General features: G+C 34.8%; 1 protein-coding gene across 1 annotated transcript in view; it reads left to right on the forward strand.

Moving 5' to 3' along the window:
* The window catches only part of LOC129273381 (WD repeat-containing protein 1-B-like), a 32,258-nt gene extending 12,740 nt beyond the window's left edge, over window positions 1–19,518 (forward strand). The window contains exons 7-16 of the mRNA XM_054910408.2: window positions 4,281–4,364; window positions 6,838–6,929; window positions 8,138–8,279; window positions 8,961–9,042; window positions 10,325–10,478; window positions 11,650–11,734; window positions 13,201–13,308; window positions 14,067–14,240; window positions 14,846–14,990; window positions 17,395–19,518. Of these exons, the coding sequence (XP_054766383.2) occupies window positions 4,281–4,364; window positions 6,838–6,929; window positions 8,138–8,279; window positions 8,961–9,042; window positions 10,325–10,478; window positions 11,650–11,734; window positions 13,201–13,308; window positions 14,067–14,240; window positions 14,846–14,990; window positions 17,395–17,501 (1,173 nt within the window). The 3' untranslated portion in view covers window positions 17,502–19,518. The remainder of the gene's footprint in view (window positions 1–4,280; window positions 4,365–6,837; window positions 6,930–8,137; window positions 8,280–8,960; window positions 9,043–10,324; window positions 10,479–11,649; window positions 11,735–13,200; window positions 13,309–14,066; window positions 14,241–14,845; window positions 14,991–17,394) is intronic.
* Window positions 19,519–19,877: the final 359 nt, after the last annotated feature.

The following is a 19,877-nucleotide window of genomic DNA, read 5'->3' on the forward strand; positions in this document are numbered from 1 at the left end:
CCCCCTTTATTCTCTCCTTCTCCATTGCTTTGTCATGTTCCTTTCCTACCTGTTCAATTATGTACATCAATCCACATTAAGAATATTCTCATTTCAACAAAAATATCTGAGTGTTGTGCTCACTTTTTGGACAGGGAAAGAAACACTACTTAAAATAAGCTCAAATACAGAGTAGTACTTGAATGAAATGGAAGTGTTGCACAAGCATAATAATATTTTAGAAACCGCCGCCTTCCTGCATAAGGGCCGTTAGTGCGACTGCGCATCGCCTTCCCGCACAAAGGCTGTTAATGCGCACTGTTAACTGCATGCTAACAGCCTTTCTGCAGGAAGGCGACATGCAGTGTGCACTAACGACCTTTGTGCGGGAAGGCGACGCGCAAAGCGCGCTAACGGCCTTTGCGCGGGAAGGCGACGCGCTAACGGCCTTTGTGCGGGAAGGCGACAATTAATAGACTGTAAAACTGACATCATACTCTTGAGGTACACACGAAAGCAGGTGAAACTGCGCTTTGTAAAGATGAAGAAAAGTACTTTAAACAGTATAAGATAATCAGCTAGCAAACCTTAACCATAACAATCCCAGGGGACCTTAATGGCCCCCTCAAAAAGTTATATGATAAATCTATAAACATGACAGAGTCACGCCATATCATTCAAGACTATTATGGGATGCATGCATGGGTATGCGTTTATGATATTACACAACAAGTGCACCTCAGACCGCGAATTGCTCAAAAACGTGATTCATGTATAAAGCCAATTGTAAATTTTCACCAAAATCTATATCATTATTTGTACTGCCAATAATTTCTGTTAAAAAAAAAGAAAAAGTAAAGAAAAATTTTATACTGATTTTTATTCTTATATGCATTTGATCTAAATTCCTCAATTGAAAAAATAAGCATTTCAAGGGCTAGATTTAATTAAAATTGGCATAATTGATTCAAATGAAATAAAGCATTTCTTGATTTAATGTATTTAAGCTTTGAAACCCCATAGATTACAGTATTTTATTTTCGTCCACTGTGCAAATCCTTCTCGCCCCCCCTCCCCTAGATTGACAAGGCTCAAAATACCCTGGGACTACATGTAAATGTACATGTATGAGGAATAAACTTATAAAATGTCAACTTTATTGGGTTTTTTTTTTTGGAATTCAATTTTCATGATTTAGTAATTTTTTGGGGAAATATTAACTTTTCTGTTGGAAATTCAGTAACAAAAATTGTTGTCTTCTCTTTACTTACTCCAAAAATGTATTTAAAACATCAAGAGCTTTAATAAATCAGACTGTATAGTTAAATTGATTTACGGAAAATTGCATCATTTGTTGGAAAAAAAACGTTTAAAAAACAATTTGAAACGTTTTAAAACAATAAAAAACGTTTTATTTGTTTTATTTAATAAAAAAGTTTTTTATTACAACCCTGATAAGGAGCAACTTGACTGAAACATATAGTATTAAACAGTGCTAATGCCACATGTTCAGGGAGGAATTAATCGTTGTATCACTTGCCAATGAGGAGAAAAGGAGAATATTTCATATTTGACATAATAAAATACAAAAGAAATAGTGAATGGATGATGTCATAGTCTCCTCATTTGCATACCAGCCAGGATGTGCACATTACTGTTTTGTGAAATTAAGCGAAACTTTAAAATGTCATAACTTTCTTATTTTACATCCAATTTTGAAATTTTCAGTGTTATGCTTGTTGGATTTTTCTCTTTTTATTCAAATCAACTTCTTGTTGGGGTGGACTTGTCCTTTAAGTCACCGTTCAAATGTCATTTGTGGTCAAAGAACGCCGTATTATGTCATATGAATGGTGTTTTTGTGAATGATTATTTTATAGTAGTTTTCAAAGTTAGCACTGCTGCTATATTAAATCGTGTAATGCAGGCGAGACTGCCAGAGGCGTTCCACTTGTTTTCTTATTTTGACTGGTGCCGAATAGTGATTTTTTTTTAGGGGGAGCAGGGGAGACAATTTTTTTTTTATTCATTTTATTTAATAATTTAAAAATCTATATATATATAAAACGATATTACATTTCGCGTGTTAGACATAGATGAGATAAAAGAGGCAAAGAGGTAATGCATTATACTAGTTCCAACAGAGTTTATTTCTAAATCCAAATTTTCGACGTAAATCCCTCGTCATCTTCAGGGATACAATAAAGCTCACAGTGACAAGATATGGAAATAAAAGATGCATTCATGATGTTGGAACTCTGTTGGAACTAGTATTTAATGCATTACCTCTTTGCCTCTTTTATATATATATATACACACACACAAATCATACATGAATGCACAATTATAGAAAAAAAAAGTTTAAATGATTAGGGTGGCCCTAATAGCAGAAGCTTGGTGAGTGGGGCACCCTATACATAATATAAAAAAGTAAAAAAGGTAACAATAAAGTTACAAACAATACAGAAGAAATAAGACAGTAAACCTAAAGGGAAGGGGGGTCAGGAAAAAGGTTTGAAAATGAATTATGTGATTATTTGGCATACATAATTATAAGTGAACTTTTGAGTGACAGTGCTAGAAATTACTTTGGAAGGGAGGGAATTCCATATTTGAGTACCAGTGGATTTAAATGCATATAGGGTTGACTGATGGAATGCTATGCGGTAAGGGAGTTCAGAGTGGGAACAAGTATTGTATTGATGGTAGTCTTTACTAAATTGAAATAGATTTATTAATGAAATAAAGAAATACATAAATTTAATGTCATGATACTTGAACATTGTAAGAACAGAATTCACTTTTATACTCAATATCAAACCTCAAATTAATCAAGTGGAAAAATTGGAGGTTTATTTTTATTTTGAAACGGCTGTTGTCTATAAATAAATGTGAAAATAGTGTACTCATCATTCAGCTTGTGAAAGTTATCATAATGAAACCCCTCAGCGTACTTCTAGATTTGTGGAATATGAGGTTCTAGCTATGCAAAAGACTTATGGCAGTGCTTCTCAACCTTTTTTTACTTGAGGTCCACTTTGACTCTCAGATTTTTTTCAAGGCCCACCTACATGTACCAAACTTTTAAAAAAAAGGATATGACTACTTGTCTCGACTCAGAGATTGTCTCGACAATTATAGAGAGCATATTAGTGCATAACTTTATGATCTTCTGGTGCAATGGCGTAATGAGCCAAAAAATTGATGGGGCTTGATATGGCGTATCACGTTCAATTAATAAAATGTTGCAGGGGAGCTTGGCAAGTAAGCAAAAATTTCGACATTTTTATTACAAAAATCCAAAATTGTGATAGATTTTGATACAATATTAAAAAAATGATATCGTATTTCACCCTTATCCCTTTTCTTTTCTTTACTTTTCTCTTTTTTTCTTCACGGTCATTAAATATCTGGGGCCAAAAGCCCCCCCCCCCATCTGTACGCAAGTGTTCTGCTGTGAAGTAAATCCAGCCTTTTTCCTCTCGAAACACTGTTTTGACTTTCCTGCACTCTTCAGGTGTTTTATGTTTAGGTGTCTCTGAAGCTCTGACAGTATAATTTGACACATATTGCTTTTTGTTTTGCGTCACTGCACAGTTATGATAAATCCAAAGTTTAATGTATTCAGGGTCATATTTTCTTACAGTTACCTTCTGAGAATTTTCAACAGTACATTTGTTTCCTCCCTCACCCTTTCGCTTCAAAACACAGTCCATTTTGATGAAAGTATGTTTCGTGAAATTTGAACATAAAGCTCTTAAGCACATTCGAAGCAATCAGTTTGAGAAATGAATGCATTTGCAAAGGTCCGGTGTATGGGCGATAATTAACTATGCATGCACAGGAGGCCTGATGTTCACATCAAAGTTAGATCGAAACCATCTTACAATGTGTATGTATATCACAACATGCTACCTATAGGCGTGCCTTTAGCTTTGTTTGACCCATGGAGACCGATCAAACATACCATTTTTGGACATTAAATAGAACATGTTAAATATACTATAATTTCCCCCTATTTTTTTTCTTCTCTGGGGCTTCTCGCGGCCCACCTGAGAGAGCTTCGCGGCCCACCGGTTGAGAAGCGCTGACTTATGGGGCATTTCAAGTAACTTATGTTCAATTGCAAATCAAGCGTAATGGGGTGAGAAAATTGAATTGCAATTGAACGCAAAACACCTCAAAATGATGTTTTAATAATCAAGGGACTTGTTTATGATTTGGAATGAGTGTAAGTTCCTTGCAGTGCCCTATGAACTGTCTTGAAAGTAGATTTTTAATGAATTATGTTTCTTTTACAGTTAATTCTTCATGGTTGGGATGAAGGTGAGATAGTACAAACCCTCGGAGAGGATGGAGTAGCTCACAAAGGGACCATTTATGGGGTAAGAATTGTAAATTGGTAATTCCATCACGTTGGATTAAAAAAAAATTAAAAAGATAATAACAATGATAATGCAGTTCTTGTATAGTGCATATCACATTATTTCATAACGACCCTATGCACTTCCAAAGGACTTGGATATTAGTACCCTGGCTTTAGCCCTGCAGCCTTTTACAGCGCGGTGGCATTTCAAAGAATAAATACCTGCGAGGTACCCATTTATCTCACCTGGGACGAGTGCAGCACAATGTGGATTAATTTCTTGCTGAAGGAAATTACGCTATGGCTGGGATTCGAACCCATGACCCTCTGTTTCAAAGTCAGAAGACTAATCTTCTGGGCCACAACGCTCCACAACATGTCTATGTAAAATTAAGTAATTAATTTTAATGTTTTTAATGTTAGGAAGGTCTCCTATCACAGCAATTAATGTTTGATCTTGAAATGTTTTGTGAATTGTTGTAGTTCAAATTAACTTTCTAACAATGTTAATGGACATCACATTTACATTTACTGGTACATGTATCAATAGACTCTTGGGTCTGTGATTGCAATTCATCATGATTGATTAGTAAACCTTAGTGGGTCACCATTTTTTTTTTATAAAGTAATCATTTGAAGATATTTGCCTTGTTTAATAGAGACACATTTGTTTTCAAGTTTTGGTATGTCTAATCTCAAATCACAATATATTCTCTCCAAGACTATGTAGCTAATTATATGAATTATAGGGTTTTGTACTGATGTACATGTATGCTAGGTAAAGTAAAACAGTACAAATGCAGTTAGTATTTAGATCAGTCAAACGGCAGGTCCCAAGAAAGTGGCTTCTTTCATCCAAGTGATATTCATGACTTGAGATGTTTTGCATATTTAATGAGCTTGATGCGGATTAAAACACCTCTTTTCATTCGGTCATTGCTGGTCTAATTGTGCATTGAATTTCATGAATTTGGTATCATTGTAAAGAAGAAGAATCATTCTTTTAGGTCATGTGTTTGAATTTATTTAAAGATTTTGTAATATAGGTTAAAATTTTGATCTAAAATATGCTACAAAATAATTATTTTCACCTGAAAAATGCTGCTATTTTCACACTTTATTTTTGTTTGAGCCCAAATGATTTTTAGATCATGATAAAGCTGAATATGTATGCTTTAAAATGATATAGGTTTCAAAATAAGAATTGGTTTAATCGGGTCAAGATCATACTTTTCATTTGCCAAGTACATAAAGCAGCTTGAAAACAAGAATTCTGCACTCTGATTGGTCAAAGAGACCACACACTGGCAAATTCCAATGGTTCCAGTACCTGGGTTCATGGGAAGGTCACACTTCCCCTGTGGTGATCTCCTCAAATACCCCGCGCCTGTTGTTCTGTGAACCTATCCAGCCAATCAGAACTATGGATTTCATGCAAGTACAAAATTTCAGAAATCTCGTCTTGTACCTTGGTGGGAAAAGTGTGATCTTGACCCGATTAAAAGGTGCCGCATATCAAGATTGGCATTGTGAGAAAGTACAGATGTTCAGCTTTATGGTGATATAGATATCATTGAGGCTCAAAATCAAAAGTTTTGCACAATTTGCAAAAGAAAACAGAGGAAGAAAATCCAGTTTTGAGGCACATTTTCAGGCCAGAAATTTACTTATTTAACAAAATATTGTATACAAAATAAATGACTAATATGAAAGAGTAACATTTACTCTATCTGATGGTGCAATAATATTTCATTTAACTTGAGGTTAAAACAGGTAAATTCTTAGAGAAAGAAAATCTCACGAATCACAAGATTTTGCAAGGAGGAGGATTCAGCCACGAGATGATTTGGATGAATGTGGCCTTTTTGCTCATTAGCATAAGGACCTGCGGTCTGACTGAGATTGCCAATGAGAAGTGAAATTTTTGGAGAAATAAAGAATAGAAGTTGAAGCAAGATGTGACCAATTAAATAATACAGCAGAGAATATTCTGATGCTCAATATTATAATATGGTTGAACTGCTTTATTAATTGTAGTAGAAAGAGGACTGGTTCAGACCTGCCAACCAGTACGTTTTTGGCGTATTTAGTACGTTTTTGCAACCAATTTTTTTTTTTTTTTTTACAAAATCGTAATTTATTGAGAAAAATCATCTCTATATGTCTCTATTTCAGGTAACATTTTTTTTCAATCATTTTGTTAAAACCAGGGTGAGATATACACATGTTTCAATGTTGTTTTTTTTTATCTGCTAGAGCAGTGCGCATTTTAGCTTGCATGCAGCTTGAGCGCCATGATGAGCGAGTGCGCCACGCATTTTATTATGAAATACACTTTTTTGGGTAAAAATACAGATTTTTTATTACCAAATACAATTTTTCATTCCCAGAGGTTGGCAGGTCTGCTTGTTCTGTTTTAGAGATAGCATTAGTATTCTCATTGTGTAAAATTCTCAGGAGTTCTCTAATAATTCATTTATCTATCATTACAGTTGTCTTGGAGTAGTGATAGCAAGCAGATTTTCACCTCATCCGCTGACAAAACCGCTAAGATATGGGATGTGGAAACTGGCAAATGTATTGCGTAAGTAAAACAAATGCACCAGCTGAAGGATATAATTTTCATCCATGATTGTTAGTGTATGCAAGTGCCAAAAGAATACTTCTTGCTGGCTAAAGACATAAATTAATCTGAGCTTTCTTTTCTTTTATAATATAGAATAAAATAGAATAAAAGGCTTTCACAAATAATCCATAGTTTTCAATGACATTTTATTCATTTTGTATAATAATATAGAATGTTTATAGAGCGCCAAATCCACATTCTACGTAAAGGTGAAGTGCCAAAATCACATTGAAATAGCAGCTTCACAGGCTTTTAACTCTTTGAACCCTGAATTATTTTGGACGGTCGTGACCCTCACCCTTAATTATTTGCAGATATCAAGCTTATCGGCAAAATAAAAAAATACACTACATTTGAAATAATTTATTATTCTATTGATTTGTGCCCAACCATATCAGCACCTTACTCTGCTGGTACCTGGCCCTGGCCCGGCTGATATTATGTAGCTTCCCATACTAACAATCTCAAATTTTGTCTCAAAATCTCTGCTTTGATGGAAGTAAAATTCACCAATAGCTTATGCATAGTCTGTACTCTGTATATGACTCACCATGTATTATCACACAATCCTCCTTGGTAGGGTTGTAAATTTTGGTCATTTTTAAATTTTACAACCTTACAAATGAAAACCATTTGTCGACGAAATTATAAACTGAAGTCATTGACTGAATATCTCTCAGATGACGTCACTTAACATCTAAAATCCTTGTTTTTTTAGTCACATGATTTGAAGCTGGTATTCCGGTTTTTGGGGTATATGCGCGTTCATGGTGAAGCCAGTATTCTGGCTTTTAGGGTTCAAAGGGTTAACTTTTGAATTATCGCCTGGTTCCTTACTCAGACTGCAACACTTTAATCATGTAATGTTATACTATAATTAAATGAATTGTCAACTTTACTCCAAAATATAGTTGCTTAGGAAGAAAACAGTTATCAGATGTCTTCTAAACATTCCATTTTTCCGATACAGATCAAATGGCTGTGGAAACTTGTAACCAACCTTCACAGTATAGTTTGTATCATTTATCAACAGGTTTATGTAACAAGACTAACCCACAGCACACAAGTCTATTACAGAAGCCCCCTATGCATTTGGTCTTCATGGGGGAAATTTCCCTTGATGTTATATTTACCCTGTTAAGCATTACTTTTTAACCCCTTTTTAGTGAGACTGTGTTAGGTGATTCCGTTGGAGATCAGCAGTACGGTTGCCTGTTGCAGAATAATTTCTTCCTCTCATTATCTTTCGATGGTACTGTCAATTATATTGACCCTAACGCACCTGCCAAACCTTGCAGAATGATCAAGGTAAAATTATTATTATATTTTACATAATTTCTTCATGATTTTATACACAAAAACAGTTTCATCCATTAATCACCACTTTTCATGTAATGTAAAAAAATTTCAGTGTCAAATTAAGATTGTTTTCATTATATGAAAATTCCGTATTAAACTTTTACAAAATGATCATAGTATTCTGTGATTTTGTTTGAATAAAAACTAATTGTATCCAATAAATTTAACCAATTAAAGTTTGAAAGGAAATAGATATGCATCTACAGTAGTCTGTCAAGTATGATTCACAATACAGTAGAGTTGAATATAACAAAATATTAACCCTAGTGAATAATTAAAAAATCATGTCGATTATTGAATATTTGGAGATGGTAATATGTGTGTATGAATGCACAATTGTTCTGTTATTTGGAATTTTCACTTGCATAATGTTTTATGTACCAAAAAATAGCACACGTATGCTGGAAATTTTAATCTCTAGTCTACATTTAAACAAATGTGATTCCTGGTTTACTAATACAATACAATTTTCTGCCGAGATGTATTCGCTTCATGATTTGGTACAGGAAATTGAAGTATATTTGGAATACTGAAATTCTATACCTTTTCCTCTCCCAGTTCAAAAGAAAAAAAATACTTAAAATATATGTATTAAACAGAAACATCTTTTTTTTCTTCTTTTCTTTGTAGGGCCATCAAAAACCCATCAAATCCCTGTGCGTCAATGCAGATAGAACTAAGGTCTTTGCTGGAAGCTACGATGGAGTTACAAATATCCTTTTTAAGTCATTTCCAGTTATTGCTGTAATTGTTGTAATACTAATAGTGAGTTGTAGAATATTATACAAATATATCATGCTTTGAGAAAGTATAGTGGGAAGTATTTATCCGAGGTTGGACTGGCAATTACTATTTTTCCCGAGGAAAAATAGTTACATTGCCAGTCCAACCGAGGATTAATAATTCCCACTATGCTTTCGAAAGAAACGCCTGATATATTTGTTTTATATCCCTCTTTAACTTTGTGGACCTAGTCCTTGCTGATATTTAACCAATCTCGACCAAATCTAGAGTTGCCGGACCTAGTCCTACTCTAGGCCTGTGTCGAGCTAATTGCTCGACAGTTGATGGGTAGGCTGCACGCGGCTTCTATCCGACTGCACTTAATGAGAGGTCCGCTGCGCTGCGTTGACCGTTGCTGCAGTGGCACTCAAAATAAATACGTGCAGTTAATGTATGCTCTAAAAATTAGTATCGGATCTTGACTCACCTTGTTAGGTATGTTTATTCCATATTAAAGGATCCTGTATGAATGGCAGTCGGAATTAGATATTCTGCATTGTAATCTAGACCCAATTCCACACTGTTTTCAGATTGTCGGTACGGCAATTTGGGCAAGAGCTTGTATTTTACTTTATTTACTTTTTGTGGATGATCGATATCTGGGTTAAGTCAGGGAGCATGCGCAATCCAAAGTTGAGAGAAAATATCGTGCATGAGCATGCGCAGTTCTGCCCATGAAAGTATATCGAAAAATATACGGAGCTACAAGAAAACTATACGGAGCTAATTGCAGCGATGTGTTTTCCTATTGAAATTATACTTTGTCACATGATCACGAATTGACCAATCGTTTATCTAGAATACTCATGAATATTCATAAGAGGGATATAATATATATTTACAATTTTTCTATGGGGGCGGGGATATCTTTGACCAATTGTTCAGTAAATTTCACCGATATATTGATGCTCTCCCCAAAGGCGTAGGTGCCTACATGTCATGGGGACTATTTCATAAAGAGTTACTATGGTAACTGTTTTATCAATTTAAGCCTTGATTGGTTACTGAGCCCTGTTGCCATGGTAAGTTGCCATGATGTCAAAGTTAACATAGTTGTAACTCTTTATGAGATGCACCTGGGGAAAGTTGTACTGATTCAGCTGCTACATGTGATCCATGACATGGTGACACTTGAGGCATGCTTGGTGCAGTATGTAGGTCCTGTATTCAGGATTATTTCCCTCATTTAAATTCCTTAACCACTGATTCACCTTGCTGGGAGTATAAGAATGGCGTTGCCAAGGCGATCGGGGGTAAGAACAAACCCAAGCTCTTGACCCAGATAGATTACAGAGATGGCAAGTTGTCTAGCGTCGGTTCAGATGACTCCATGCGACTAGTTGATGAAGGAAAGGAAGAGTTTGAGTGAGTTTAATTATGAATTACAACTATGGTAACGTTGCCATGAATACCATGGAGATCGTGATTGTGATTGGCTGCTGAGCCCTGTTACCATGGTAGGTGCTATAATGGCCATAGGTGTATAATTGGGCCCTACATTCCATTCTCCTTCCTAGGAATATGGTTAAGGATTAGTTCGCCGCTATGGCAACAAATCTTTGTGTCTCAGGAAAGTTGAAGTTTCAGGTGTTTCTTTGAAGTCAATTATCTGGAAAAAAAGAAAAACTATTTTTCTTTTCGTTACTGTTATTATCTTTATCACTTGTGTAAAGTGCAAGCACTCAGAAACATTATATAGTTTCAGAGTGTTATATAAGTAAATATATGACTATTGATAAAAACAAAGGGCCTCATTTATATTTGTTTTCAAAGGGACACGCATTCCTTGTACATTTCGTAGTGACTTCGTTCGCTATAGAGAGGCAAGGACTTTGGAACAACAATTAATTGTGCTTTATACTTCATGGTTATGCTTATGAAATGATAAAAAGAATAAAACTCCCTGTCTTTGTGATCAAGGGAAATTTGGAGCAGTTTTCAGAATATCTAAAAATTAATACTGCCGACCCACTTTAGAGCAAATAATGCACAGGTTTATGTTTGTTGTTTTAGTCATGATGCAGGCATCTCAGTTATTAACAATGTCCTGCAAAAGTATTTGTTACTTAAAAGGGAAGTTCATCCTGAAAAAAAGTTTATTGTAGATAATAGCAGAAAGAATAATGAAAAAATATAGGTGAAGGTTTAAGGGAAATCCATCAAAGATTAAAAAAAAAGTTATTAAAAGTTTAATTATTTGATTTGTGGCATCATATGCAAGCAGCTCTCATACATATCGTATGGTAAAAAATCAATGAAATGTCATTTTCTCTGAAAATTGAAAATGCTTTTTATTGTTCCTTCAGTATATCGTAGACAAATCATTTTACACCCGCTCCTTAAATGAAAGAAAAAAGTTATCTCGAACCATTAGAAAATTGAAATTTATTTATTTTATATTTCATACGAGCAGCTGCTCGTATATGACGTCGCAAATCCAAAACTTTACATTCTAATAATTTTCTTAATCTTTGATGGATTTTCCACAATCTCACCTGTGTATTATTTGTACTATTTATTGATGTTTATGTTTCAGTGATGACGCATGCGCACTTGACTCACAGCCTCGGGCACTGTGCAGAGGAGCAGGGGATCTAACTGTTGTTGCTGGAATCGAAAAGGTGAGCTTCATTTCCTTATTCCATATGGTTCATATTGTTCCTTGACCTGTTAAGCCTTGTGAGACTAAGCATGCATACATGTAAGTTTGGGCTGGGGTCCGTGGAAAATGTATGTTATAGCAAATTAGTCACTCTCCCACAGGTTTATATCCATGAACAGGGACCTGCTTTAGAAAGGAGTGCAATAAAAAACAAATCCAAAATTCAAACATGACTAAAATTTGGAGCAATCAAAAGTGCATTTAGATTAATTCAGTTGGAATTTTTGTTATGCAGTGGCCCCAGTACAGTTCAATTTTTTTTTTTTTCCAAGTCTTGCAATTTTGCAACAGACCTCCATTCTTCATTCTGCTGATCATCTTCTGAAGACAGTATCATTTTGGTTCTTATTGGCCCTTGAAAACCTTGAAAGTCCTGGAATCTTTTTTTCCATTTTCCAAGCCTGAAGTCCTTGAATTCCAAATTAAGTCCTGGCAAGTCACAAAATTTCAAAATGTGCTAAAAAAGTATGTCTTATTTAGTAATATATTTTAATCAAAATGGTAATACAAATTTTCTATTATTATAATATTTTCCTTGTTTCAACATTGGTGGAGTTTGGCAATTCTACGTTTGTAGTTCGGGAGAGTCTTGGATAAGTTCTTGATTTTTTTTGATTTTTTTTTTTTTAAGAAAGTGCAAGAATTCTGTGGTTACCTGATGGGTAAAAAGGCAAATACACAACATGTATTCCTGTAATATGAAAGATCCAATAGTAAATTTTTCTTGACTGAAGCCAGCGCGTTGTGTGTAAACGTCTCTCCCATGTTTCATAGATGCAGGCTATGTTACAATGGAAAACACTCCGTCCCTCGGATAGGACGTTAAATGGAGGCCCCGTGTAGAGGAGTCACCACCTTTGCACGTTAAGATCCCACTGCACTATTCGTATAAGAGTAGGGGGAAACCCCGGTGTAGTGGTCCACCTGCATTCCCCCCAATCGGTTATATCGGGAGGAGAAACCTGCGGGTCATAGTGATTCAGTTCGCTTTTCGCCTCCCAGGCACAGGTGACGCCAAACAAAATAATAATAATAATAATGAGCATTGTTAACATGGAAGGAACCATTTGATTCGTGTAAGGAGGCCAGTCTTGATGCAACCTGCCATTTGTTAATTGATATATGTAGTCACAGTTCAAATTCACAGTTTTTTATTCATATGAGAATTGCGTGTACATTGTTCATCAAGTGGTGTAAGGTCAGGAGTTCAAGCATTGGCCGCGTCGGAATAAAAAGACGTGGAAGTTGCTGCTACTTTGTTTAGCATTTAATGATTTAATGAATAGATCAACGTTGATCTGGCGATGTACAGTGGCTGCTGGGCCCATGATCAATTGGACAAATTAATTTTCAGAGTATTTCTATTTCAAATTTCTATTTCGAACAATAAGATATGGATTTTTTTGTTGTTGATTGTTTTTGCAGGTGACAATTGTGAGGGGATCACAGAAAGCATCAGTACTGGATGTCACCTACGTTGGAACAGCTGTTGATATCCACCCTAACCAATCAGAGGTTGCCATTGGTGCTGAGGTGAGTTAGAATGTTACAGTATGGGCATCATCAGGTTGGGGGAAAGGGGGGGGGGGGGAGATTCCTACTTTCGCTTTTAGAAATGTGGTGGGGGACATCATATCACCTGTCCCCCTCCCCACTTTGGGGATCAAACCCTTTATACTTAAAAGGCACTTCCATCCTGTTACTTTGCATGCTTCTAGTACAACTCTTTCAAACAGAAAACAAATTTTAACAGTGCTGATGAATTGTACATGTGGTTGTGTTTGTTTCTTGTGTTTAAGAGAGAGATGGGAAGGACAATGTATGATACTTTGAGGTTTAGCAGCATTATGATTCTATTTTCATGGTGCTCTCTCAGCCCTAATTCAATTACTTTATTTCATTATGGATAGTTGGTTTACTTCCAACCTTTTTTTTTCTCGTTCTAATATGAAAGCCTTTGATTGTGGACGGTGATGCTGCTATTTGTACTTCTCTGATGGGTGATGATATTGGTGGTGATGACGACAATGATGATGGTGACGAAGATGATGATAGTGGTAGAAACATGATCTGTGATGCACTGTATAAATATTTTCAATTACTATAGCATTAACAATGATGATGAGAATGATGATGATAGATTGCTTATTCCTATTTATTCTTTTGTTTTGTTTGTATGTCTTTGTTAAATCATTAAGTAACCAATCAATAAAAGCTTGATCTTTTGGGAGTTTTGTTGTAGTATCAGAGTAAAAAGATAAAATTTCCACCATTATTTTTTGTTGTTTCAGACGGGCAAGATATACATCTACTCTCTATCTTCTGACACTCTGACTGAGAAGACCATCATTGATGCCCATACTGAATATGTTACTAGGTGTCGATTCTCACCTGATGGTGAATATCTAGCAGCCTGCAGCTCTTCAAAAGAGATTGAACTCTATAAAGTCACCAATGATTACGAAGTAAGCTAATTATTTTGTCATGATTCAAATGCAGCTATCCATATTCTCATGAAGGGCAGTTGAGAAGAACATGTTGATAAAAGGATCAGACTGTGAAGTGTTTTATGGCTTGAAATCGTGTGAATTTCATAAATGGAGATAAATATATGATGCTTAACCCCAAACAATTTATGAAAATCCAATAGGAAGACTTACATAGGGGCTTTTTGTCCACAAAGTTCTCAAAAGAGCCCTTGAAAATAAAAGAAGAACCCCACTAAATATATACTCACTGCAGTGTTAAAGCTAACCGAATGTGGCAGATTTAGGCAGTAGGTTATGAAAAAAAAATTTGAAAGAAGACTTATAAATCTCCCTTTAAAAGAGGATCTCATAGATCCAAAACTGAATCAGAATTTGTACATTTTCATCAAATTCATTTGGCACAATTTTTTTATTATTTATACATGTGTATGAAAACAATTGATGGATATTTTATTGAATTCTGTTTACATTCATTTTGAGAAACTTACCAAAATATAGTTTTGTGGGTTGTGACAGATATCTCCTGTTAGTCAGATATTCCAATCCATGCATTTATCCATCCCTTCTTCTCTTATACAAAGGATTGTCATCGTAGACAATACAGGCATGCTGCTAGAGTAACAGACCTTGCTTGGAGTCCAGACAGCAAGCATTATGCAACTAGTTGTCTAGATGGGGCTGTGTCTGTATGGAATCTAGAGAAACCTATGCCTATGTCACAGCATAGTAAGTTTACCTCATTCATGATAGTAATAAAATAATAGTTATATTTATTTAGCACTTATTAATATTTATGTATTTCAAAGCACTTTACTATTTAATTATTTTTATCCCGGACATCCATCACTTTTCCATACACAAATTGTACCTCATCATATTAATAGGTTCCAATTAAGTTTTGTTTTCTCATATTCAATTCCACTTTAGAGTGCTTCGAGAAGTCATTTAAATTTATGATATATAAAATCTTAGTATTATTAGTACCATTATCTCTTTTATTTTCTGTCAATCTTAAGTTATCAAGATAATGTGCCATTTTCATGAGCACAATGCATTTTAGGACCCAAGGGTTGTTCAAGAAAGCTGTTTGTATCTATGAAAATGTTGGAAAATGTTCATATGCTGTTGAATTCTCGCTACCCCAAATAGGAACAAACATCTCATAATGCGCGAGACGAGATAATTTTCACTCCGTCGGGTCGTCATCACCACTTCCGGTTCAGAGTCATGCATGCTCGCGCGAGGTTCGCGATACTGAGTCCACCACGCTGAAATCGATGCCAATCAGCGTAATATGTACAGATTATAATACTTTTTATCTAATTTGGTCAGTTTTGATTCCATTTGAATTATAAATAAAAAATATATTTCACGTAAAAATGTGAAAGAGAAGGTTGTGATCACGAACTTTCCGAGCGAAAGCCACGTTGTGTTGTTGTGCATGACGGCACTGTTGATCTGAATGGCAAAACAGTGCATTGGACTTCCGATCAGGAAATTGTAATACCAAAAAGCTATCCCATAATACAATGCGCGTTACAGGGATTTTCCCGGATCTCGGCGAAATCGCTATTTGGGGTAGCGAGAATTGAGACACACTGATGGGGGATGTTTCATAAAGTGGGAAGTTGCAAATGACTTCATGTGTGAATGGTGACCCTTTCTTGTGCTAAATGATAGCACTTCCATGCACATGTAGCACCTAAGAACATGTTCCAGTTGTATGTTAAGTTATGCATTGTCATTACCAATAGCTTTATGAAGCACAATCTGATTGTTTTAAAAATGTGGGACTGAATCTACATCATAATTCAGCTTTCAGGGAATTAAATTTTTTTGAGAGTCTGATTTAGCCCACAAGAACCTATTCCATCCTTCTTCATTGAGTTGTTGAAAAGCTTGTGAACAGCTTTATGAAATACCTTCTACTTTTATGTTTGCTATGTAATGATTGTTAGTTGCAAGACAATTAGCTTCACCTTATTCAAGTCATTTAGTTATGATCAGGGCTCCGTCTGACAAAGAGATATGATTGATCTAATCAACCTCAACTCTATGGAAATCCACCAATGTCATAATTTGTTCTACTGGAAATTTGCACAAAGTCCTTTGTAAGCGAAGAGAAGCACACTGAATATTCAAGAAAAATAGTGGATGTATGAATATGAATCATATCTAGAAAATAATTTGAACAAATGTGCATGTTAGATTCTTACCTTGATGGCTTTCCATAGTTGTGGTTGATTGGATCAATCGCAACTCTTTGTAAGACGGGGTCCAGCTCGATGAAACCCCTTGATTCTCTCCTCTTGTCATGTGGGTTGCAAAGGCCTTTATATGAAACCCCTTGATTCTCACCTCTTGTCATGTGGGTTGCAAAGGTCTTTCTATGAAACCCTTTGATTCTCACCTCTTGTCATGTGGGTTGCAAAGGTCTTTCTAGGAAACTCCTTGATTCTCACCTCTTGTCATGTGGGTTGCAAAGGCCTTGTTATGAAATCCCTTGAATTCTCACCTCTTGTCATGTGGGTTGCAAAGGCTTTCTAGGAAAACCCCTTGATTCTCACCTCTTGTCATGTGGGTTGCAAAGGTCTTTCTATGAAATCCCTTGTTTCTCACCTCTTGTCATGTGGGTTGCAAAGGCCTTTCTAGGAAACCCCTTGAATTCTCACCTCTTGTCATGTGGGTTGCAAAGGCCTTTCTAGGAAACCCCTTGATTCTCACCTCTTGTCATGTGGGTTGCAAAGGCCTTTCTATGAAACTCCTTGATTCTCACCTCTTGTCATGTAGGTTGCAAAGGCCTTTCTATGAAATCCCTTGTTTCTCACCTCTTGTCATGTGGGTTGCAAAGGCCTTTCTAGGAAACCCCTTGATTCTCACCTCTTGTCATGTGGGTTGCAAAGGTCTTTCTATGAAACTCCTTGATTCCCACCTGTTGTCATGTGGGTTGCAAAGGCCTTTCTAGGAAACCCCTTGAATTCTCACCTCTCGTCATGTGGGTTGCAAAGGCCTTTGTAGGAAACCCCTTGATTCTCACCTCTTGTCATGTGGGTTGCAAAGGCCTTTCTAGGATCAGACTCTGCTATGTAGCTAATTAAGTATTTCATTATTGAATTCTTGTATTTTTCAGAGGTTCACGGACGAGCTGAGACCAGCTGTGTTGCCTGGCTGGATGATGAAACTATAGTAACCGGAGGAGGTGATGCTTGTTTGCGGACCTTAACAGTTACTTTCTAGAAAAGTAAACTTTTATAGATTTATATATCCATGAGAAGTCATACAGTTCTCATAATATATATTGATACTAAAAATCAAAAGAATAATAGTAGCATTGCTGATCATTGTTCTTTTATGTGTACATTATTTCATATACTTGTTGAAATTTGTATTGAGTAGGATGATTATATTTCATTTTGAATTTCACCAAAGCCTCTATTTCATATGAATAGTCACACTTATAATTAATCATGACTCAAATGTTAAAGTTTGGTATGAGAACTATGAAGTTACTAAAGTAATTAAGACCATTAAAGATCCAATCAGCAATAAATTATAGCTTCCCTTATTAAATATTTTGATTATAATATCAATAGTTTTGATTAAATGTTACCATTATGAGAAAATGATTGCTTGTTAATCTTTTGTATGATAATGATAATAGGTTTATCATTTAGTAAAGTAATCAGTAACTATACATTTGTAGGTTAATTTCATACAGATGTTTATAGACAGGTATGTAGACTGTCTAACTTAATGTTGTAACAAAAACTTGTAACTAACAGTGCAGGATCTTATGGTCATATTATTCTCCTAAATTGATACCAATAATATATTTGAATACTATGATACTTTCTAAATCAAGATAAAGCAGAGATTTAGCCAGATATTGCTTGAAGAATACTCAGTCTCATTGATATCATATTTAATGAAATCAGAGTTCATGTATTTCTTTCCTTTTATATTGAAAATTTGAATGATGATTGAAAGAGTTTTGCAAAAGGTATCAAATTCATTTGCTTAGGTGTCGGATATGTATGTATGGTTCCCATCGACTGATGAAACTTTTCTGTATTATATCTATCTATAGGGACTGATTTTTCATTTTGATTTACCGGTAAACGGAAAACTTCTGTCTCATTGTCTATTGTCTGAGATATTAGTTGAAACTTTTGCACAAATTACAAATTGGTTTGATTTTGTGAGGGGTCAATCAAGGTATTTGAAAGCCATGTGAAGGAGCATAGTTTGTAGAATCAAAATGTATTTTATTTATATCAAGCTTGAATTCTACAGAATAATTCCAAGATTTACTCAAAAGTTTATGCAATTTTTTTTGTTCTGTTACATAATATCCCAGCCACAATTTATTGTACAGATTGTACAGAATAATTTTCTTTGTAATTTATCACACAAATAATTAAATTGAATTGAAAATCATATTATTGCGGTAATTCATCCATGTTGGATTTTTAAAATCAGGATGTATTCACCAGAAACATTTGTTTTGTTAAATCTCTTGAATTTAAAGAACATTTATTGGTTATATACCCAAAGAATTAATATTGGTTCAAAGGTTTAGAAGTTTTAAGTTTTACAGTGTATACATATACTGTATTATATTTCTATGTGTGGGTTAGATATACAGCTTGTATTTAGTTTTCATGAAAGAAAAAAAAAGCTACTTGTCATTATTTATCATTTGTCTTGATTGAGTAGAGTTACGGTATTTCCTTTATATTAATGTAAGAAGTGAATAATTGGGTAATTTTAATCTAGTACTTTGAATATTTTCAGTACAGATGTTTTATTTTTTGTTTGGAAAAGAAAGAAATGAATTTGAATGTTTTTATATGCCTATTTTGATGTAAGTTCTTGTACCACAGACGGTTTGAATTCTTCATGACTTCTGTCTTTATGGGCATGTTCCCGGGGGTCCCTTCAAATAATGAAATGAATTAGGGTAAATTGAAGAAGAAAAAAAAATTGAGAAAAAATTAAAAGTAAATTGTTCTGAATACTCCTTTATTTTGATTGTAAAAAGGAAAATGAAGTCGGCTTACTTACATCTCATCAAAATACCATATGTTTAATTGTCTCTATTACTTTATTATTGTTTAATGTATCATATTTATTAATGCAGATTGAGTAGATTTAATGAAATTTACCAAAAATTTGACTAGAAAACGTGCAAGAAATATTTTCCAATTAATCATCCTGTAACAGGTACAAATAAAGAATGTTCTAAAAATCAAAAGTTATGTTCTATAATTCTTTCTGTGAATTTACACTGTATATATAGTAGACTTGCTAACTGCAAAAAGAGGGGTGAACGTTGCATTTTTTAGTACAAATGTCCCACTTGGCACAAATGTTCCTTGAGTCAAAAGAAAAGGATTCATCCAAAGAGACACGCTGTATCTATGCAAATAAGCAAGTAATTTGCATAAATTTGCATATTATGTCGATATAGTAAAAACAAGTATTTCAGAATATATTGTTAACCAGAACTGCCCTAAAATTGGAAATAAAGACTTAGGGTAAGAAAGGGAAGAAAATTGTAATAAAATAATTGGGATATCCTTGTTTATTATTACCTAATTTACATAAATTATG

This window comes from Lytechinus pictus, chromosome 12 (genome assembly GCF_037042905.1).
Source record: "Lytechinus pictus isolate F3 Inbred chromosome 12, Lp3.0, whole genome shotgun sequence".
Classification (NCBI taxonomy): domain Eukaryota; kingdom Metazoa; phylum Echinodermata; class Echinoidea; order Temnopleuroida; family Toxopneustidae; genus Lytechinus; species Lytechinus pictus.